General features: G+C 42.0%; 2 protein-coding genes across 2 annotated transcripts; one reads left to right on the forward strand and one right to left on the reverse strand.

Moving 5' to 3' along the window:
• Positions 1-421: 421 nt before the first annotated feature.
• NUDT15 (nudix hydrolase 15) lies at positions 422-2,960 on the forward strand. The gene is made up of 3 exons (XM_064725891.1): positions 422-814; positions 921-1,111; positions 1,632-2,960. Exons 1-3 carry the CDS (start codon positions 660-662, stop codon positions 1,775-1,777), a joined length of 492 nt encoding a protein of 163 aa, XP_064581961.1. The 5' UTR covers positions 422-659; the 3' UTR covers positions 1,778-2,960.
• A 2,560-nt stretch (positions 2,961-5,520) lies between these two features.
• MED4 (mediator complex subunit 4) lies at positions 5,521-12,745 on the reverse strand. The gene is made up of 7 exons (XM_064726027.1): positions 12,582-12,745; positions 10,385-10,451; positions 9,862-10,032; positions 9,428-9,485; positions 8,345-8,431; positions 7,407-7,538; positions 5,521-6,287 (listed from the first exon to the last, which is right to left on the reverse strand). The coding sequence occupies exons 1-7, from the start codon at positions 12,707-12,709 to the stop codon at positions 6,115-6,117; spliced, it is 816 nt and encodes a 271-aa protein (XP_064582097.1). The 5' UTR covers positions 12,710-12,745; the 3' UTR covers positions 5,521-6,114.
• Positions 12,746-22,994: the final 10,249 nt, after the last annotated feature.

Consider the following 22,994-nt stretch of genomic DNA (forward strand, 5'->3'; position numbering starts at 1 on the left):
CAAATTGTCCAAATTATTATTACTCTAATTGTATTACTATTTTTATAACCATTTTATTTCTATTAAACTTTTAAAATTTTAAAAACAAGTGATTGGCGTTTTTTTCACAAAGGTATTTGCCAGCAGAAACTTTTATTTCTTCTCTATCAGTCAGGAACTGTTATTCTGCCTGTGGACTTCTGTTCAGCTAAGTTTGTAGCTTCCTTTTTAAAAAATTCACGTGACACTTCAGAGTCAGACTCTTCGCAGGCCAGAAACAGTGGGCTAACCAAAGAAGGGCTAATTTTTAAATCCTGAACAAATCTGCAGTCAGAGACCGACTGGCTCCTTGACCTTCAAAAATCGAGTCGCGTCTTGCTTGTTTTCAGCTGCCCCTCGTTTGCACAAACACCTTTTCTATTCCCGGCGCACTCACAAGTCCCTGCGGTTGGGAGGCCAGGATCCCGGGCACACAGCAGGACAGGGCACCGCTCCCTGTCGATCCTGCCCTAGAACCTCGCCCGCTTCCTCGCCAGCGACGTCACCACCAGGCGCACTCGCGCTCTCCGGTCACTCCCCCGCCAAGGGCCTGCCAAAACCCGGCATCCCGAACCGCGATTGGCGGATCCGCCCCCGCCTGCCCCGGCGGGACCGAGCCTGGCCGAGCTCCCGGGGCTGCCATGGGCGAGCAGGCGGCTCAGCCGCGGCGGCCGGGGGTCGGCGTGGGGGTGGTGGTCACCAGCGCCGCGCACCCCGGCTGCGTCCTCCTGGGCAAGCGGAAAGGCGCGCTGGGCGCCGGCACCTACCAGCTCCCCGGCGGCCACCTGGAGTTCGGGTAGGAGCCCCGCGCCCTCCCTCCCTCCCCGCCCTGCCCTCCCCTTGCCCGCCGTGCCCTGAGGCGGCCGTGCCGTGCCGTGCCTTCCCTTGCCTGCCGCCCGCAGGGAGAGCCTGGCGGAGTGCGCGGCGCGGGAGACGCTGGAGGAGGCGGCGCTGCCGCTGCGCCACGTGCGGTTCGCGTCGGCCGTGAACGCGGCGTGCCCGGCCCAGCGCTACCACTATGTCACCGTGCTCATGAAGGGCGAGGCCGAGCCGGGCGCCGAGCCGCGCAACCAGGAGCCCGACAAGAACGAGGGTGAGTAAGCATCTAGTTCCGAGCGCCGTGCCGCGGGCAGGGACACCTCCCACTAGGTCAGGCGGCTCCCAGATTCATCCAGCCTGGCCTTGAACGCTCCCAGGGATGCGGCATCCGCAGCTTCTCTGGGAAATGAAAAAGCTGCTCAGGCAAAATGACTCTGTCACCTGTCTTTGTATTGGTAGTTTCTATATGATCCATCTAGACTTGGAGGAAGAATTGTTATATCACAGAAACAAAGAATATCCTGAGTTGGAAGGGACCCCCAGGCATCATTAAATTCCATTCCTGGCCCTGCACGGGGCAGACTCAGCAATCCCGCCTTGTGCCTGAGTTGTCCAAACACTCCTTGAGCTCTGTCAGGCTGCACTATGGAGCCTATTCCAGTGCCCCACCACCTTTTCCTAACATCCAGCCTAAACCTCTCCTGCCACAGCTTCATGCTGTTTCCTTGGGTCCTGTCTTAACTCTTTACTCAGATTTTTCTTCCTTTTTCCTTTTTCTTTTTTTTTCCCTACAGGCTGGGAATGGGTCAGATGGGATGAATTTCCTCCAGCAGATCAACTGTTCTGGGCCTTACGCTGTTTAAGAGAGCAAGGCTACAATCCTTTTACAGAAGAGCTCGATCATCTAAAGGGGTACACGGGAAGTCACCAATTAGAGTAAAAACAAATTGTATGTTATGTAACAAACTAAAGGACAGACCTGCTTTTTTGGTGTAAAAGAAAAAAAGATACAAAGTGCTCACCCTGCCCATGTGAAAATATTATCTTTTCCCAAAGAAGAACATGCCAGCTGTTTTCAGTGCTTTTCCCATATTTCACATGACAGTTGTCTCTCATTCCAGACCCATTTCTAGGTTTAGTAGTTAATTATTAACATTTTCTTTTACAGAAAACTCAGTGTTTTATCTAGTTAGTCTTTACATTGATGACCAGCCATTTGGAAATCAGCACTAGCCCAGGAAGCTTACTCACTTAAAAGCAGTTGCAGCAAAACTTACTCATTCAAACCTGCTTTCCTGTAATTATTGGATCAATTTTAAAACTTGATCTTGTCTCTTAGCTTCACTTACGAAGCTACCGTCATGAGCAAAAGTTACATCTAATAGACAATGCCTTTTTTCCCTGCAGACAGCAGTATACACTTGAAAATCAAAAGAGTATTATAAATGTGAAAAGATTGTCATGGCTTATTGCAGGGAATGAAAATTCCCTGACCCTTCTTGCCAGTTGTTTTCATAACAGAGTTCTGTTTAGAGCCTCATTTACATTGAATTTATCTGCAGAAATGTCTCAGATCTCTGCAATTTATCAGAGTTTGTTACTGAACTCTTGGAATGGAGAGGTGCCTGCTCTACTAGGCTGACACAAATCTCATTTATAAGTGTAGCTCCATGGCAAAAATCATACTTAGTGGCTAAAAAGAGTTGTGAATATTAAACTGCACACATGGGTGTAGTTCTGTATGGCTGACTATTGAGATTTGGTAAAATTGTGCATTTTCAGTTTGACTGATTAAATGACACTGTTGTTAGTGAATGAAATTACAGTACCCAACAGTACATACAAAACCAAGAAGTTAATATTTTTAATTTTTCTAGAATCTGTAACTAATTTTGATTCTTTTCCAGCTGTTGTCACTAAGACATCAGTGATTAATTTTAAGATATAACTTTCAAATCACTGGTTGGCTCATTTTTTTTCTTGTCAGGCTTCTTTTATAGCATACCTCTTGTCTATTCCCTTTAGATATATTCATTGTACAAAAATGTTGTAAGGTTTCTTTAATTTCTTTTGAATAAAGTACAGGCACAATACTGAGAAATTAAAATTGCCTGGAATTATGAATTGACTTCTCAGTTCTTAAAAGAAATCAGCTTGAGGGATTTAAGGCTCTTCCTTACTTTGAGCATACATTTATTTAAATGGAGATGGCTCTTCTTGCTGAGAAACAGAGTGATGAGGCATAAGGATGCTACTGCCCCTGGCAATCCTCCTAATTAGAGTTTGAAGTATTAATTATGTGCAACTTCCCTTAGGACAGACACCCGTTCTCTGAAGGGAAGAAAGAAGCAATGTTACACAGCAGTCTTGAAATGGGAAATTTCACCAAAAATTCCTTTGCTACTGTAACTTTGTAAAAATCTTATTTTTCTATTCAAAAGTAGAGATTTGCTTCCTGCAAGCAACCTTATGTACACTGAAAATTATTCCATTCAGCTGTCAACAAAGAAGCTGTGGGAAGAGTTGACAGATGTCCTGCCCATCTGTCACAAAGAATAATGAAGAAAAAAAATTAAATTATTTAGTACAATTTTTTATTTTAGAAAACATCTAGGTCCTGATGAGAGAACTGGGACCAGTGTAAAATGGTCTGTCATGCAATAAATACTTTCTTGGCATATTTTGTTAATGGATATATACTTTCTATTTCTTGTAAATACACAAGTAGACACTGAAATGAGGACACAACAGTATCTCCATATGTCAGCATTTCTGTATCTTTTCAAAATGGACAGATTAAAAGACTACAGTGCATTACTGCAACCAGCTGTCAGCATTCCCCAACTTAAATAACTTTGTATGTATCACACATTTATATTTCCCACCCCTCCAGAAAATGTGGTTCTCAGTTGGTTTTAGCTGCCAATACTCAGTCCTTTCGACTAAATCTTTACTTTGATTTTTTGTACTTTTGCTAAATAGGAAAATCTATTATGTTCATATCTAAGCCACCATATCATATCATGGTTCACTAAACTGCTTGTAACTGACAGAATTCACCTAAAATGGCATTACAGTTAGCCAGCACTGAGAAGCATACTCCTGAACTGCACATAGTTTGAAGCACTGATGCAAAGAAACTGATTAGAATGCATCTAATACCCAGAGTTTGATTTTATGCTAAGTGAACAGTGGGCAGTACTGTTGACTTACCTATTTATTAGATGGAATATATTGGTTCCATTTAATCCCATAACAGAGTAACTAACAAGCCAGAAAAAGAAGTGGTCATTGCTTCAGTTCCCTCTTATGTCTGAAAACAATCACCCACCTCCACAATATTTCAGTTGGTGAATTACATAGATACAGCCATAGAAGAGTTTTGAGTAGACTGTAACACTACACTTCCCATGAGCTTTAATTACATTCGTTTGTATTTTGTTTCAAGAATGTCCTTGTAAGTTAGAAGATAAAAGAGGCTAGTGAACTGTGTGTGCTGTGTTAAGAGAGGGGCATTTAGAAAGAAAATACCAATCCCATTATCCAAAGTATTAAGAAATTCCATTTTGTAATATTGTGTATGATTCTGATCACTAATATGAGCTAGAAAAGAGGTAGGCAAGGTTAACTAGAATGACTGAGACAGGGCACGTGTATTTGGATTAATGTGAATTAAAGAGGAAAGACATTGGAGGTAAGCACCCAAGAGGAGAACACGACACTGAATAAACGTTACAGTATGTACATATATTAATAACTTTAAGCTGTGAAAGAGGTGACAGTTTAATAACTCTGAAAATACTTCTAAAAGGAACAGCTGAGACAAAAACAAAATGCCCATTTCTCTGAAAACAAAACCCACTGCCCCATATTATGTGATTGAATGTAACTGAAATCCTTCTTTCTACAGCCTGAAGGGATTTGTACAGGTTGGTCACAGGTGGCAGCATTACTGGCAGCAATGTTTGAAAGATTACTTGAGCAAAGGAGGAATTACCTGATTCATCAGATACTTCCTGTGAGGAATCTACAAAATGGAAAAGGGAAGAGAATTGTGATCTGTGCTGCAGGACAGAAACCTTTAACTGCCAGGAGCAACAGTTCACATGAGTTTTGAAATTCTATCAGAGGGTTACATAAGAGAAAAGCAGCTGTCATAAAATGACTCCTTAAGCAAAACAGAACAAGAAAAGGAAAGCCAAGGGAAGTGCCTTTGGAAAGACAAAATAACATTGCAGCTAATGCAGGAAATGTAGTTGTGAAAGTAAACAAATTAGCAGGTTCAAAGAACTGAAAAAATTATAGATGACAAGGACAAAAAAATCCTTGAGCACTTTGATCTGAAAGGAGCTAAACCTGCAGCATGCCCCACAGTGTGTCACCTCCAGGGTCCCAGGACACTTAACCAAGTATTTGGGGCAGCCTGTGGGTGGGCACTCACTGCTTCAGGGTCTGCCCAGCTTTGTGTGCGCGTGGAAGGGCTCACTTGAAAAGGAAGGACAGGCTTTCCACCTCTGACTCCTCCTCAGCTGCTTCTAATGCTGACTGGGCATTTTGCATAGGGGAAAAGGGAGTACAAACTTCTGAAACTCAGTCAGAATTCAGCCACATACTGGGATAAAATGTGCTGAGTATTGAAGTTACATGGCAACTCATCTAAGATTCAAGTTTGGAAAACTGAAGTTAGATCAAAGCTGAGTTTATTTATGACAAATCATTCATTATATATTACAATAATTACAAGCTCTTTTATTACACCTTATTGCCATATTTTTGTCCTTGATACACAGATGATCAAGAACACAGATTTAGGCAGTAACAAAAAAAAGATACATTACAAACTTCATGTTTCATTTCTGTGGCATAGAAAAGGCTATCATCAAAAAAGTAAAGTTACTAACAAACATACAAGGGGATTCCCCTTACACATTTTTTCCCAGGAACTTATGTCATCTAATGTATAGTAAATACATATATATAAATATATATTTACACATCTCTTGCAAACATACATTTACACAATCACTGAAAATCTGACATCTCTCTCCCAGCAGACAGCTCCCAGACATTTCTCCCACCTCCCAGAACATCTAACAGGAAAAAAACAAGTCTGTAGTCCATGGTTTTAAATTAGTCACCCTATTTCTGAGCCAGCTGTAATCTTCTCCCTACACAGGGCTGCTGGTGTAACAAAAGGATATTGCAGTTTGTGACAAACAGCATCTAACCTACCTTCACCACAGGAAAGGTCTACTAGGGATACTGTCCCCCTTGTACCTAGTCTGAGTCACTGCTGCTGCTTGAGGAGTCTGTTGACATAACTTCTACATCATCTTCATTCTCTTTATTGTGTCCTGGAGGCTCCAGCATGAAGTCATTACTATGATTAGGAGGTAGCATGTTCATTGACATATCACTTGACTGCCAAGGATACTGAGGAGCAAGCACATCTGGAAAAACAGAGGCATCATGAAGAAAACTTTCAGTTTTGTACATTGACAAATTCAACATGACAGCTCAACCAGAACTTCAATATAAAATCAGAACAAATCTTGAAATCCTTTCTAAATTTTGGACAGATTAAACCCTCCAGAAAGAGCTAGAAAACATCTCATGATGGAGCAATTCTATAATTGTAGAAGTCTGCTCTGCCAGAGCTCATTTATGTAGGTGGCTCTTGATAACTCATACTCAATACAGAGCTTTTCATCTTCAAAGCACAGTTTGAACTGATTCAGCATTCACAACTACTGGGAGTAAAGAAAATTATCACAGTCTGTCAGTATGCAAAAATAGATTAAAATATTAGACTAAAAAAAAAAAAATTCAGGCAGAACATAAAAATTCAGAGAAAAAGGCTTTATCCAAGTATGCCTGAAAAGCAGCTCAGAATGGAAGCTAGTGTTTTGCATAGTGTGGCCATGCTTCAATGCTAGAAGCAGTCTGCTATTAAACCAGGCTGAATGGGTGTGCTAAGCAGTCTCAAAGTTTGGAGGCTACTGAGCAGTCCAGAAACTGGTCTGCACATTCACCAAGGACTCAGTAACTGGACATCTCTGCAGGAGTCTCCAAAAGAACTAGATCCCATAATTAGCATTCTCAGGATATGCGTCCACACACCAACAGATTCAGCATCCCTACACAAAATGCCCAGGCAGCTTCAACTTGCTTGTAAATCAATGTTTCCCTCTTACCTTGACAGTCTGTGTGAGTGTTTAACCTGACAGAGGAGCCCAAGACTCAATCAAGAATTTTACTGGAGGAGTTTTTCCAGTTTTCCAGTTTCTCAAGGAAAATTCCTAAAATTCCTGGAAATCCCTTTCAGTTCTTATAGAGAATCAAGTCTGCATCCTCTAAGGCAAAGGAGCCAGCCAAAATGGGCTCTACTAAAACACACACAAAAAATATGCAACTTCTAATTACCTTTCTTTACTAGGTATTCACTGCTAAGGAACAACATTAACTACAATTTTTATTGCTTTACCTCTGATTTGCCTTTGCTAAGGGAAATGTATAACTGCTGTGAATCTATAAGCAATAAAGAAAAAACAAAACTGAGTTTCACTTACCTGGCAGCCTGCCTGCTGCAAGTGCATCCCCTGGTAAGTGTCCATTGACTCCATTGGTGGGTGGGTTGTTCATCTGACCCAAGAGACCACTTCTCATTTCCAGATCTGTAGGATATGGCCTACGTGGGTCCCCTTTAAGAAAAAAAGGAAAAAGAATGCCTTGAAATATTTAACAATTGTCTTGCAGACATCAGCTTTAGCTTCAGAACCTAACTGAATTACCAAAAAACCCCATACTCTGTTTGCTTGGATGAGTAATGACCATCACACCTGTTTATTAAAATTCAAGTCTGTCTTTCACTCAGACTTTATTTGTTCACTCAAACTTGACAGAAAAAGCATATTAAAAAAACCCCTAACATCCCAAAGCAACTCAAAACAAAACAAAAAAAAACCCCATCATGTTAAAAAGATATCTTTGCTCATCCTGCTACTTCACAGCTAAACAGCAAGGACAGGAATTGGATCAAACACATTTTCATTTTGGACAAATAAGGTTTTACCCAAAACTGAAACATGTCATAGTAAAAGTTTTGCTTCTGGCTCCACTGTTTACTAACACTCTCTGAAAGAATATTGTACAGGGCAAGAGGGAACACAACCAAACTCACAGAAAAGCCCTTTGCATACTTGGCTTTGACTTATTATCAGGGTAAACATTCAGGGGAAAAAGGCAAACAAGGAAGAACAGAGGCCAGTCTGTTAATGAAAGCAGACAGTTTCATACCCTTTTGGAGATGTATGTGAAGTCCACAGGATTTTGGATATTCATTTTAGATAAAACTAAATATTTAGAATTTAATATTACATATAACAGCTGAAAACAATTCTAGTCTAATAAACCCTGGTGTTTATCGCTGTACAAAAACATTTTAAGAGCAGATATTAACCATGATTTATTGTTAAAAAAAATCTACTGTCATAAACACAACAGTTACCTGGTACCCACGTCAGAGGGGCACAAACAGCATTGCTAGCACTGATCCTATGGGCATATTTAATTATTTCTTCAGAGGAAATGGCACCTGGAAGAATGGAAAAAAATGTTGCTGAATTCTCAAGAGATTGTGTCATTTAATTATTTCAGAATATTGACCACCAATATCTAAAAGGCTGGGAATGTGATTTTGCCAAACATTAAGGGCCTGGTTCAAAAGCAATAACTGTTTAGAAGATTCTCAATCTATGCAAAGATGAGCTTTGCAGTGAACTGATTTTACACACACAAGTACAAAAGACCTTCAATATCAATGGTTCTTCAACCTCATGAAAACCACAAACAATCTCTTAAACAAGAGTACTTGACAAGCACAAAAAATGTCTAAAACTTTACCTCCTGCTTACTATAGAATTTTCTGTAGCAAAGAAGTTTTATTTGTTTGTTTAGTAACTATAGACTGTAGCCAGAAGAGTCCTTCCAAATATGTGCTTGTATTAGATTAATAGAAACTTTATTCAATTCCTTGATTTTCTAGATGAAAGAGGCATAACAAAATGACAGAAGATACCATAAAAAAAAAAAAAAAGAAAAAAAAACCCAACCAAAAAAAACCCAAGCAAAACAACCTGAAGAAGATGCCTTCCCTCCTCCAAAAAAAAGTTAGTTTGGGAAGTGCCACAGAATGGCAGGAATTGCTACAATTATAGTCTAGTATCACCTATCACCAGCTAGTCAGTGTGTGCATATACACACAAACATTCTCTTCCTTTCCTTAGCAAACCTCCTGAGGAAATCTGGTAAGGTACTTAAGTAATCAGACATACTATTATCAGTCCAAGAAGACTGCTGAGACACTTTCATATTAAAATATGTTTGCCACAAAAAAAAAAAAATTCAATGCTGTCTTTATTCTGAGAAAATGGTTACAGTTTCATAATGAAATGGAAATTTGTTTACACACAAAGCATCTGAAATCTGTGATGGGAGAATTTAAAAAAAAAATTAAAAGGCCCAATTTGAGCTCACTAACAACTTTCTTTAGAATTGCTTTTACTTAGTATGTACAATTATGGATACTCACCTTTTCGTGCTTTTTCAATTGATTTCAGTTTTTCCTTTGCTTGATAAACAGCTGTTGCCTAGTTGTAAAAAATAAAAAACCCACAAAGGAAACCAAACCTTCAATGCATCTTTCATTTATAAACATCTACATAAAGTCAGCTTTGTGAATAAACCCTTCCATTTAGTTGCATTTTAGAAGAGAAACTTCTGTGAACATTTTCCAAATACACTGAAATAAAGTAGATTTAAAAGCAAATTAGCATTATTTCAAAAAAAAACTTAATACCATGAATAACTAAACAGTGTTTGACTACTGAGAAAAAACCCAAACCAATAAGCTCTTATGAAGTTTTAAATATTTAAATCTTCTCAAACTAACATAACATCACTTTGCCCAGAACCACCTTTTCTACAAGAAGATGCTCAAAAGCAAACACATCATTATGAACTTACCAGTATGTGCTCTGCTTCTTTAAGCTGTTTCTGCAGCTGCTGAATATCATTATCCCGCTTTTCTACTACCTTTTCTAAGAGCTGCATTTCATGATGGATTTTTCCCTGATCCACTGCCAACTTCATCAGCTCTTGAAACTCTCCATCTCTCTGAATCAGCAGTTCCAGGATCTATTGAACGACAGTTTTGTACAACTTTTAATTTGGCTAGAGTAACAACACACCCTCAGTCATGCTACAAAGAAGAGCAAATGGCATCCATAGGAGTATTTTTGTTTGAATGAAAAATGAAACAAAATTTCTTCCTGTTTGCAGAAACAGACTATGAAGCACATAAAAAAATTAATAAAAAACAGGAGAACCAATAATGCCTTTGCAGCAGGGCCAAAGCCCCATTGTGACCATTAACTCAGATATAGGCACGGACAAAGGGAAAAAGTAAGAACAAACAAAAGAATGGAAAAAAGTTAGAAGTAAAGCATTATGCTTACCCAAAGAAACACAATTCAGAAAGTCAGCTTACCTGGCTCTCCTCTCCTGGTTGTGGAAGTTTTTGGTTTCTTGAAATTGCCAAAATTTCAATTAGCTCCCTGAAAGGAGAACTCAGTTTGAACAATTTTCTAAGGCATTCTCACATCAAGTCATCCCAAAATTACCCAGAGGACTGGTATCATTACGAAAGTATTCATGGACCTGAGTATTTTATATTTTATAGTACAGTGTAGACAGGGATTTTTCAACCAAGAAAACACATTTTTTTCTTTGTTATTTTAGCTATTATTTGTTATTTGAGCTAGATTTTTTATTTATCATGAAGCCCCCATGTATTTGAACTCAAGAAATGTGCTAAGTTCCTGTTAAACCATAAAAGACATAAACAGAAGATGAGAGAAGAAACAGCATAATGGAGTGCCCTCAGACCCTTCTTCTACTACCTTTATTTGTTGCAAGAGTCTTCACTGTTTTACTTCTCTACTTTTCTCCATTTTTTCCCCAATATACTTGTTATTTAGAGCAACTAAGTCTACACTTTCAAATACCAACAGAGTCTGTTATGGAACTACTTTTACAAGTATTTCCACAATAATATATTAGCTGTGCATCAAGCACACAAAAAATATAAAAGAACCCTGGTAATATTCTGGTGCTGGAAGCGCTTCTCAAACAGACCTCTTGATCACTCTTCCAGATATCCAGATACTCTGCCACTGTTCTGAAGAACCTCTGGGTATCACAATGCAAAAAGGCATTTTCTGTAAACTGAGCAAAGTTATTTGGCTTCTAAGACTCCGAATGGCAGTTCAACCCTAAGCACAGAGACACTGCCCTTGCAAGTACTGGTTATTTGCTTGGTCCAGCTCAATGGGATGTATGAGTAATAGAGCAGTGGAGCCAGAAAGGTCTCAAAAGAAACCCCAGTAAAGCTCTGATCTTGGTCTATGTCTCTTGCTCACTCCTGAACACTACTATGGTTTCAAACAATTAGAGAATAAAGAAACTTGTCACTGTTACTAAAGCTTTATTCCATCTGACCAACACTGAGCAGCAGCAAATCCATTTTAAGGAGGTCAGGTACCATCGAGGGTGATGTCACAGGGTGCTGTAATTCTGCTGTGTGTCAGCCACATAATGCACAGATGCAGATTCAAAACTACAGAAAGGCAACAGATTAGACATGTGGCTTAATTTCTGCCCCTACCACCAAACGAGTACTGTGACAGAGAAAGGTCTGCAACACTTTGCTGATCAATAGGAAGATTCTCTAAATGCCACTGAGCATTGCTGTGGCTTCATTGTGGTAGAACACTAGCATTCCAAAAAAAGTAAGTAATTTAGATAAGGAACAAGTTTGTTTTCATTTTTCCATAAACACATGCTCTCCAGCAACTCTTATGTCACAATAAAATCTGTGACTGAGGAGAAAGCTTACCCAGATACAAGCAGAGCAACTCACCAATAGCTTATCCTCCTCTTGGTAATCACTGAGAGAGCAAGCCATACACATGGATAGCACAGGTTATTTCCTCTGAAAATGCTTTCCTAAGCTCCTGCTCTCCCTGAGGTGTGGAAAATAATTAGGAACTATCTGAACTTCACTGCCAGCTGTGCCTCCACGACATGGTTGTCAACGGGGATGGGGATTACCAGCCAGGACTCAAGACCCTGGATTACATATCTGAGCATTTCTATCACTCTGAAGAGGAGCTCTGCAGCCTACTTGGAATGAATGTAGCACTAATACAGGCAGTGACCAGGAGAGCTGATGTCATGCAACACCATCTACGCATTTCTGACTTAAGCATATTTTTTAGTGAGTAATAGAATGCCTAAAATCGGCGTGTAAGAATGCACTTCACAGAAAACGCAGGTGTCAACCAAGTGACAAAGGCAAGAGGGAGAAAAAGGGAGCTGCTCCTTCTCTCTGCAAACCACCGATGCTTTCCCACAGGGACGAGCGCCGGGCAGCGCTGCGCAGGGCCGGGCCGAGCCCCGCTGCAGCTCCAGCCCCTCAGCCGCAGAGCCGGCCCGGGGACGGCCAGAGAGCAGAAGGCGAACCCGAGCGGCTCGGGCCAGAGCCGGCTCCAGTCGCGCCGGGCCCCTCCCATCCCACCCTCGGGGGCTGCCGCTCCGCCCGCCGCGCACGCACCGCGCCGGGAGCCCTCACCCCGCCCCCGGTGCCCCGCCGCCTCCCGGGGCCGACGGGGGCCCGAGCGCGGTACCTGGCCAAGAGCTCGAGATCCTCCAGCGCCGCCAGGAGCCGGTCCCGGGTGCTGCTCCGCTCCCCGCCTCCCCCGCCCGCCGCCGCTCCAGCCCCGGCCCCGGCTCCGGCTCCTGTCGCCGCCGCCATCGCAATCCGGGCGCGGACCCGAGCGGGAACCGCCCCCGGCCGGCGCGGGCGGGCGCGGGTTAGCGCCCCCGGCGGCGGACGGACGGGCTGCAGCCGCGAGGCGGAGCGCGCATGCGCGGGCCGGGGGGGGGGCGGATCCGTTCCCGCGGGGGCCGGCGGGGCTCGTTCCGGGGACCGGGGCGTGAGGGGACCGGGGCGTGAGGGAAAGGGAGGGGACGGCGGTTCTGCCTCGTCGAGGCCAGATGCGAATCTGTCAGAGGCCTGTTGTGAGGCGGGGTTGCTGCGCAAGGGTCTGCGCTTGTTGCTCTTTGAATCACAGCGTCATTTGGGATGAAAAAGAGCTCTGGGATCATGGAGTCTGAACAGCATCATGTCAATCAGACCGCGACACTAAGGGCCATGTCCAGTCTCTCCTTAAGCACCTCCATGGGTGGTTACACCACCACCTCCCTGGGCAGTCCATTCTAATGTTTAACTACCCTTTCTGTGAGGAAAATCTTCCTAATGTGCAACTTAAACCTTGCCTGGTGCAGCTGAAGACTGTGATCTCTCGTTGTCCTGTTAGTAGTCACTGGGGAAGAGAGGTCAGCCCCCACCTGGCTACAACCATTCCAACTGGAATGCATTTGTGGAGTCCCCAGGTCCCCACAAAGAGCCTCCAGATGAATGCTAATGACACAGAAAACAGGAACAGAAAACTTGTAATTCAAGTGTGTGCAATTGAATTACATCTTCAGGGGTTTAACTCAATTTTTGAGAGTCTTGCTGTCCAAAAATCCCTCATGTGCCTTTGATCAGATGGAGGATGAAATCACAGAATCACAGAAGGGATCAGGTTGGGACCACAGAGGGTCATCTGGCCCAACCTCCCTGCTCAAGCAGGGTTGTCCTAGAGCACACTGCACAGGATTGCATCCAGAGGGTTCTTGATATCTCCAGTGAGGGAGGCTCCACAACCTCTCTAGGCAATCTGTTCTAGCACATCATCGTCACCCGCACAGTAAAGAAGTTCTTCCTCATGTTCAGGTGTAGCATCCTGTGCCTCAATTCATTGCCTCTTGTCCTATTGCTTGACACCAGTGAGAAGCACCAGGCTCCGTCCTGACATGTCTCCTTAAAACATTTATACATCTGGTGTTTTACTGACAATCAAAGAAGGTTAAGTGCTTGCAAGGGAAAGCACAACAAAAACCTGAACTTTAAATCAGACCAAGGCCAGGATTTTACCTGGGTGACATTTTACTATGGCTGTCGCATACATGACTGGAGACAACGCTGCCTGTGCGCACCTGTGTGTCCATGAAGGCAGCTCGGTGTCCATCACGAACCTCTGTACACAATGGTCAGGGCAGGTAATAGGCACAAATCCTGCCCCCAGCCCTAGAAGAAGTGGAATTAATTAAAAAGTACTGCTGTGTTGTGGGGGTTTTCTAATTATAGCTGCTCTATATGGGCTGGTCAAACGGGCTGCTTGATCTGGGTGGAGTCGCAGTGAAGTCAATTGAATTTTTTTATATTAATGAAATTTTCAGTAATGTGGAAAGACCCTGAGAAGGCAGGGTGGAGGGAACGTGAAGGAGCACAGAGTGAGAGCTAATCTGGGGCCAGGGTTTATTAACCAGGGCAAGCAGAACAACAGGGAGCCCCAGCAGACCCCGTGTCCTTCTGCTGTCAGCAGGCAGCTGCCTGTAAACAGCAATTTTCTTCTCCCCTGATTAGAGAAAGGCCTGAAAGGCCTACATGAACAATACTACCCTACATGAACAATAACATCTCTGACTGCTCTGGTATTTACTTTGATTATCTGCAATAAGTGAAACCTTCTGCAATAAGTGTGTTCATGAGAAATTTACATTTATTTAAAGAAGAAAAAAAGGCAAGAAACTCATTAGTCAGTAATTCTTTGGATTTTGATTTAAATAAGCAATTCAACATTATGAGATTTGTGATAAAGCAATGAGATTTGGCAACTCTGAGAAAAAAAACTTTGCCAACAGGAGTTATTTAAAATTCCTTCGCAATGCCCAACAACCCTCAACATTCTGATTGTAAATCATTTGGGAATTCTGTTTAAACTGCATAGCAGATAAAATCTCATCAAATAGTTCTGCCTTTTAAATAAGTTTTGCTTGCTTTTTTTTCCCCTCCTCTATTTCCTTGCTTTTGTTCAGGGGAAGATGTAATCAGTGATGGTGTCTGCTTGTGCTTCCAGTTCACTGATTTGTTAGTGTCTGTATGGGTGCATAAATAGAAATAGCGACATCAAAAACAAAGCAGTCCTTCCACTAAATCATTTTCTTCCTCATACTCATTTTGACATCTGAATTATTTAGACTTGAAGCACTTGTGTTATATTTCAGGGCAATAATGCTGCTTTCACTTGAGCTAAAAGCTTGCAGCATTAACAGATGTCACCCAAAGTTGACAGGTTTGTGAATATCTGTTATAGGTGATTTCTGTAGCCTGATCTTTCATTTTTCTTGTGCCTGGGAGCTTGTTCCCTCCCTTCCTCTTCACAGCAGCACTACTCCCATCCAACCAGGCCAATACCACCCATCTTTCCCTGGAGCAGCCACCCTTCTCTCCCTCCTTCTCAAATTTCTGTCCCTCTTCCAGGCAACATGGACAACTGTCTGCTTTCTGCTGCCCAGTGCTTTCCTCCTCCTTGCCCTGGCCATGCAGCCGTGGCTGGGGAGTGCAGTGGAATAGGCAGGGACTTTGTTGTGCTTGTGCCTCTGTGTGGGAGCACAGGGTGAGACCAGAGGTATCAGGCAATGCCTGCTTGTGCCAAGACACAGAAAGTCATTCAGACCATGCCAGAGGGGTCATCTCCTTCAGGACAAAGGGAAAAGCTGGGTGAAATGGGCTTGTGCCCCAAACTTGTCCCTTGGGGCTGATTACTTTAAGACTGAGTGAATAATTTGCTGAATAGACTTCTGAAATATTTGCCTTTACAAACAACAGAGCCTCTGTTCCCCCAGTGTTGGTTCCTCTGTTACCTCAGTTCTTCAGTGCTTTTCTCCTACTTTCCCCTGGGTAAACTTCTTTCATAGTTGTGTTGGTTTTGTGCCAGACCTGCTTCTTTAAAGATCACGCCCTGCCTGAATAACTCAGTATTGTTCCCAAATTTTTCCAGTAGTCTGAGAAAATTTTAGTTTGTGTGGCCATACATGGATCTTTGCACAGTGAGTATATTAGACATTTCAGAGCTCTTTCATTTCAGATTGTCTATTCAATGGCATACTGAATGTATTGTTAACAACCTGCTTGCACAAGCAAAAATAGCTTATTTTATCTTGTTTGGTTGAGTCTTTTCTCTTCCAGAATGGGCCTTGAAGTGATGATCTGCAGAGCAAACTGATTCCTCTAGACAGGTCTAGGAGCAGCTGATCTGAACTAATAGTTCACAAGGGCAAGAAGCTGAGATGTTGCTAGCTTCTCATGTCCCAAGTGCAGATTTTCACCCACCCTTAGCTCCTCCTTGGTGTTTGCCATATGGTCCATGAGCCACTTCAACTCAATAACCAGACTGAAGAATATTTAATTTGGGAGAGGGTGTTCATTTCCTTCTGTTTTAGAGAGTGAACTCTAACCTTATCATATGGAGCCATGCCTTCAGAGCGTGGCTTTAGTTATAACTAATTTCATGGGACTATGGGCTATTGCTGAAAAGTGATGTTTTCCCCTTCTCTTATTCATAATTCAGTGCAATTCAGACCTAGGATTCCTCTAGTGCAAAGCCTTTTCTTCCAACATAATACTGCGATTTCTTAACTTCAGGTATTCCTACTTTTTTTTTTTTCATTAACTAGAGGATCACTTTAGAACATGGAAGCTGAGCTGTAGAGAATCTCACCTAAGAAGCCCAAAGCAGGTCTGTGCTTCAGTTAAAATCTGTTTTTTTCTGAGCTACAGGGTTTTTCAGCTATCTTCTAATTTATACTTTCCAGACACTAGACTCAAGTGTTCAGTTGGCAACAGCTGGGTTTACCACACCTTAAAATAATAGGGAAAAATACTGACTACAGAAGATACATAACTCCTGATGGCTCTCAGGACCATGTGTAATAAAGCATTGCAATCACTACAAATAAAAGGGCAGGAGGATAAGCAAGGAGAGCAAGAAGGAAAAAGGACAGAACAAATACTCATTCCCACTTCCCCTAAATAATGTAAAAATAAAATCTTTTCTGTCAAATATGAACTAAAATAGAAATCAAACATCTTGAGCACTGTTTGGAAGGATTTCACAGCTGTACTTTGGTCTGGGAAGATGAGAATAATCGTTCCTCATTTGTCAAGATGTCTTTACACCATTAATATTTTGAAATGTGTCTGATAAATCATCCATTTCTTATTTCTATTTAAAAAGAAATCTATGTTTTCCTGCTTGCTTATGTTGGATAGCAATTTTAGACCAATAAGACAGGAAATTACAAAGGTGGCTTTGCTTAACTGGTGTAATTTTAGAATAGGTCATAGATGAGATAAAAATAGATAATACTATGAGCCAAAACTTATTTTTTTGGGGGGGAAGGAGTGTGAAACACTAGTACATATGGCGAAAACCAGAGTTTGGTATGCCATTCCAGACTGTTTCAGCACAGAATTAGCTCTGCTTTGAGCTATATTAAACTTGAGTTACGCTGATTTCTTCTGGTGTAAATTTGGGCGCAGAGCCCCTCAAGACAGGAAGTCACCCAGGCAGAAAGCAGTCCTTGCTTTCAGTCTGCTGGAGGGCTTGGGGACCAGTGCTGCCTATGAAGTAGGAGGTGTTGAGTGGGAAAGAGAACCAAAATTGGCCCTGGATAGTGAGGGGAGGGAAAATAAAGAAAGAAAGAAAGAAAGAAAAAAGAATGTCCTTTGAAAAGGAAAAGCTTGTTTGACAGCTTGGCCACTAGGGATATTTACAATCCTGCCAAGTCTTCCCAGGAATAAAGGAAAATTTTGAGGCAATTAAATATGAGATTTTTTCCTCACCAAGCTAAAAGTTAATGCTGACTACTTCATGAAATAAAACATCCAATTAGAGATAATGAGACTCCTGGGGTAACCCCCCAACACATAGTAATTTTGAGCCTTCATTAAGTTAAACTTGTTTATTTGGGAAAAAAAAATCTCATTTTCCTGGTGGCTCCTGCTGTAAACTGTTTACCAAAAACTACTGGGACACCCACACAAGCTTCTGTAGAAGCCAGGCTGAAATTTAGAGTTGTTTACTTCCCCTCACAAAAAATCCAAGGGCAATGCTGACAGCTGCAGTCCCTGCTCTCCCACATGCTGAATTCCAGCTAGGCTGATGGGAGTTGCAATTTACTTAGAATGAATCTCTTCCCACATCTCCCTCATCCTTTTATTGTGCCCCATTGCCTGCTAAAGATAAAGCTGTCATCTCTTCACATTTAGACTAGGTCACCTGTCTTTTAACTGGGTGAGTTCATCTTCTAATCTCCAAGATGCTACTCAGATTTTCACCTGCTTAAGGCAACTTCCAGACAGTTTTCAAATACCTGCAGCTGACATCAGCATCAGCTTCTGTCCCGAGATTCATAAAGAGCAGAACACCCACCAGAAATAGAGGTACCTGGCTTAAATTAGTTGAGAGGACTGAGTTCTAGGGTAAAGATAAAATGGAAGATTTATTTAGAAAGTTACATGAGCAAAAAATAAAAAAGTGGTTTCTCTCCAACCAGTTGGAGATGGACAGAGGTAAAACTCCTTATGAAAGAAAAGTCTTGGGAGAACTGAGGAAAGTTTTTACTGGCAGCTGAGAAAACAGTATGATGTACTATTCCAAAAGCAATTACAGAATTACTTATGCTCAGCAGCCAAATAAGATCCCAGGGGACATTCTGAAATCTAACAAACTACTAACAGTGCTGGTTCCATGTGAATGGAGGGGAGAGTTCATAGCTATTAAGCCTGGGAAAGAATACAATCAGTAGTGGTCTGTCCTTTGTGAAACAGGCCTTGCATGGATCTCTTCTTCAGGGCTCTGCCATTTATTTGGATATTAACATATCATATTAACATTAGCAGAAAGAAACTCTGCTGTAATTTAAGTGCTGGCAGAGTTACTGTGTCTGTAGATGAGTTGTTTAAGGGTAGGTGGTAAGCCAAGTGAAGAGTTGTTTCTGAAGTTTTGTTCATCCACCAGCACAGATACTTAAAGCCCATTGAAAAGACATTCCTCGTTAGTGACTCATGTGGATGCTTTCAGGTGGAGCTCTTTAGGGAGCCGCCTTATCTGCTTCCAAAAGGGATGAAGCCACTCAACAGCCTTGTCATTGAAGAACCAGAGACAATGTCTCAAAGGCCAGGTTGGGTGGGGCTCCTGAGCCACCTGATCCAGTTGAGCGTATCCCTGCCCATAGCAGGGGGTTGGAACTGGATGGTCTCTAAGGTCCTCACCAGCCCAAACCATTCTGATTTCTGAGGTGATTTCTATGTTAAATTCACACCAAAGTCCCCTCTAGTGGGAAAACCTTAACTACAGTTCATATCATGTCTCCTTTTAATATCATGTCTCCTTTTAACATAAACTGCAACATAGTACTGACATGAGATCATCAAAAGCGACGCAGTCTTACCATGCCACCTTATGCTAGATAGGTGGCAGTCAGTGAAAGTAATCTGACAAGAGTTCATGATTTAGATAAATGTATCCCTGATATCCACGGTATTTTGAAATTATTCTGGGGTTTTTACCTGTTTAATATAAACTTCTTGTGCTAGAACTTGTTTCTTGGGCCTTGTAAAGGCGCAGAACCTTGCCCAGCTCCACGCTGCCTGTCAAAATTTCATATGTTATGCAAATGACAATTGGCATTGTTTCGTTGAAAGCCGCTCTGTAGGCATGAACTTGAGCACATAAGGCATATATGCTAAAAGCACATTGGAATGCAGAATATGAAAAGCAACCAGTACAATCTGTCGCATCTTTACAGACCTCACAAAGTGTCATGACAGGAGAATAATTTACATGTTTTCTTTTCTCTTAACCTCACCAAATTCGTTTCATACCGCCTGCCTCGCCCTGCCCTATCCCAGGAAGAGCTGCGTAGTCACTACAGGAGAAGGGAATGTGTCCAGGCTGGGATCGCACGTATTTCTTGTCCCCAGGTGCTTCGTAAATGACACTTAGGTTATCTGATAATAAAGGTGGCAATGAAAAGAATGCCACAGGAGTGAGTTATAAGCATTTGCAGGTAGTGTGGCAAGGAGTTCACCTCAGGGAACCCTCTTACTCAGTGACTCGCTTCTTCCCCCACAGTATCCCTTGTGCTTCTAATTCTCACTTGTCTCTGATTTTGTTCTGGTTACTCAGGGCCTGAGTCATACACCCTGAAATAACAGTCACCCTCATTTCCAAATTCGAGGCTCAAAGACACATGAACAATTATGGTACTTCAAGAAATCAAGGTCCAATTTTGCTAAGGGTTGACCTTGTGAAGTGCTGGGGGTTCTTTCCCTCAGTTCAATAGCATGGCTCTCCCTGTGTTTAACTTTGGGCTTTGGGCTTGTTGCTTGCAATTAAAAACATATTTAAGCTGTTTGGTAGATTATGGCCTGAGTGTACAGAACCTGGCAGTTTCCTCTGTCTTGCAGGACAGAGTACCCGAGAACACGTTTGTGCTAGGAATGCTCAAATACATTTCTTCTAGATGCTGATAACTCTGCCAAGTGCTTCTGCCTTCCAAGCTGTGACATTTTGTCCTTTAAAACACAGTGTAGTTCTACTGTTCTTTGGGTATTTTCACAAGAATGGAAGTGCATTCAGCATAGATGCAGGCAGGATGTTTATAGAATTATAAGCAGTTTATAGAATTGTGTTATAGAATTGTATGCACTATTTGGGTTGCTTCTGATACGACCATTCCACTGGCACTGTAGGGTGTCCTTCTGCAGTCACCCAACAGCTCCAACTCCCCACCTGGCCAGTGTAGGTGACAAGTTAGTGTGGAGAGGGCACTGTGTTGTGCTTTTCCTCACAGGACTAGCTGCACCTTTCTGTTACATGCCAGCAAAATCAAGCAATCTCACGGGGTAAACACCGGAATGCAGGAGTGCCTCTGCAGCAGTCCCAAGTCCAAACATATATCTGGTATGTCAGGGTGAGCCTTGGGTGTGCACCAATCTGTCCTTCTGCCTCACCCACTTCTTTGCACTTTTGATTCCTGGGAAATATATTCAGCCAGAAGACAACCATGACACATTCCTCCAGACCTCCAAGCAGAGAACATAATGTTAGTGTTCCAGACATGCATTCTGCATGTAGTCGCATGTCTTGTGTTGTTTTAGAGATGTTAGGTCTTCTTGCTCTGTTAACTCACAGTACCTGTCTTTATATATTGTATAAATATCTATAATACAAGTTTTAAAATGTATTTTTTCAGCAAACATATTTCATAAACAGGTTTGCTTTTGTCTCTGTGAAAAGGCTATTCTATCTCTATGAGATTTCTACTTCTCTCAGGCTATCAGATGCCTCCAAAATTGTCCCTTTCCTATGAGAGATCCACACAAACCTCCTGGCTTGTGAATTCACATGTACCATTGGTTCTGTCATCTTCCTAGACTAAAAGTTGCCTCTCTCTCACCAAGAGACAATCCAGGTACTAAAGTGCAGTCTCAAAACAAAAGACCATACCAGACTCTGCAGAGATAGAATCCTAAATCCATAATCCTCCATCCAAAATCCTCCCTTCTCACCAAGTTCCTCTTCCTCACCTGAACACAGGTGCTGAGAAAAAAAAAAGAAATGACAAATTAAATTGTGCCTACAGAACTTTATTATACATTAAATAATGCTACAGAACTTTGTGAACAAGAGAAGGACTCAATGCAGATTTTTAAGATTGTTCATGCAAGGAAATGAAATTCTGTTCTGACACAAGCAGCTAGAAAAGGTTTCAGAGTTTGATAAATTCTGCCATTAAAACTTAGAAATCTTAAACCTTAAATTTCTCACAGAGACTGTAGTTTTGCCCTTTTTAAACTATGATTTTAGTGTCTCTTTGTTGCAGTCCTTATTACAGTGTTTGCTGTTAATCTCACGTGCCTGATTACCTCAAGGTTTGTTTCTATGAATAAAAAATGCTGTGGTTTGTTTCAACATCTGAACACCAGCAGTAGGTTAGCTGGAGAAGCCATGCAATGTCCCTAGTTTCAGACTGACCTCTGGCAATCCTACCTCCTGCTGGAACAACCTCATGTGTTCACTTCCAGACACCTGATTTTCCAGAAGTTACAGTATGTTGGAAGGGAATCTAACTCTAAGTCACACCCCATTTCCTCTATCTTTTGAAGAGATGACAAGCTTCCATTAAGAGGAGAATTGAAACAAGTCCTTTCCAATTTGAAATTTCACACATGTAGGAAAAATATGCTAACTAAAGTTTTCTGAAAATAAAATGGAAAGTGATGCGGAAGCTGAAGTAACTGCACGTGCTATATTCAAAGCCAGACTGTGAATGGATTTCTTGAAATACCAAATTTTGACTGTAGAAAAGCTGTCAGAATGCATCACATATGAACATAGAAAGACATTACAGTCTGTAGACAGATGAATATCTGTGATGAGAAAAACAACCCAACTGGCATGTAGAGAAATGCTTGAAGCTTCCTTTGTTATGACTACAGTAAAAATACACATCCATTTTCCTAGAATAACATAGCATTCATTCTCTCTCCTGCTTGGAGCTGTTGGGCGTTTGCAGCATGTTATTAACAACTGTACAAATGCCTTGTGCTTTAAAAAAATCAAATAATTTAGTAAGTAAGGAGAATTAATACCTTGCCTATAGCCCTGCCGCTGGAATCGTGTGTTTTGCTTTAAGGAGTCAGTAGATTAAAAAACTGTAATCTATGCTGAAAGCAAGGACTAGTACCAAAGACCTCCATTTCTCAGGGGAGCACCTCTATAATTAAGGTACAAAGTTTGGCTTCCTATTATTGCTTGTGCTTTTCCTGGCTTTGCGATTCTTCATTGTCTTGGGGTTTTTTTCTAGAAGTCTCTGCTGTAGGTGGAGATGGTCATGCACCTTAGCCTCCTGGCTCTGGCTTAAGAGGTCTCCTTTTGGGAAGGGAACTGCAGGTTTGAGGAAAACCCTCTTTTTTCTTTGACTGGGTTACTGGGTTCATGTTTTCCTCAGCAGCCCTCACAGTGCTGTGCTTTGCATTGTAGCTGGGCAGGTGTTGATACCTCACCAGTGTTTTGGCCATTGCTGAGCTGTGCTCTCCCTCTAACGTTCCTTCCCTGATCAAGGGGCTGGGAGTGGGAAAG

The sequence above is a fragment of the Zonotrichia leucophrys genome, chromosome 1 (assembly GCF_028769735.1).
Source record: "Zonotrichia leucophrys gambelii isolate GWCS_2022_RI chromosome 1, RI_Zleu_2.0, whole genome shotgun sequence".
Taxonomy (NCBI): Eukaryota; Metazoa; Chordata; class Aves; order Passeriformes; family Passerellidae; genus Zonotrichia; species Zonotrichia leucophrys.

Bases quoted from the DNA above. Each gene is read 5' to 3' on its own strand.
- MED4 (XM_064726027.1), bottom strand. From the start codon at position 12,709: ATGGCGGCGGCGACAGGAGCCGGAGCCGGGGCCGGGGCTGGAGCGGCG. The intron at 10,033-10,384 runs GTAAGCTGACTT...GTCGTTCAATAG, and splicing joins AACCAGGAGAGGAGAGCCAG to ATCCTGGAACTGCTGATTCA. The intron at 7,539-8,344 runs GTAACTGTTGTG...TTTTTCTTAAAG, and splicing joins CCCTCTGACGTGGGTACCAG to GGGACCCACGTAGGCCATAT.
- NUDT15 (XM_064725891.1), top strand. From the start codon at position 660: ATGGGCGAGCAGGCGGCTCAGCCGCGGCGGCCGGGGGTCGGCGTGGGG. The intron at 815-920 runs GTAGGAGCCCCG...TGCCGCCCGCAG, and splicing joins GGCGGCCACCTGGAGTTCGG to GGAGAGCCTGGCGGAGTGCG. The intron at 1,112-1,631 runs GTGAGTAAGCAT...TTTTCCCTACAG, and splicing joins GGAGCCCGACAAGAACGAGG to GCTGGGAATGGGTCAGATGG.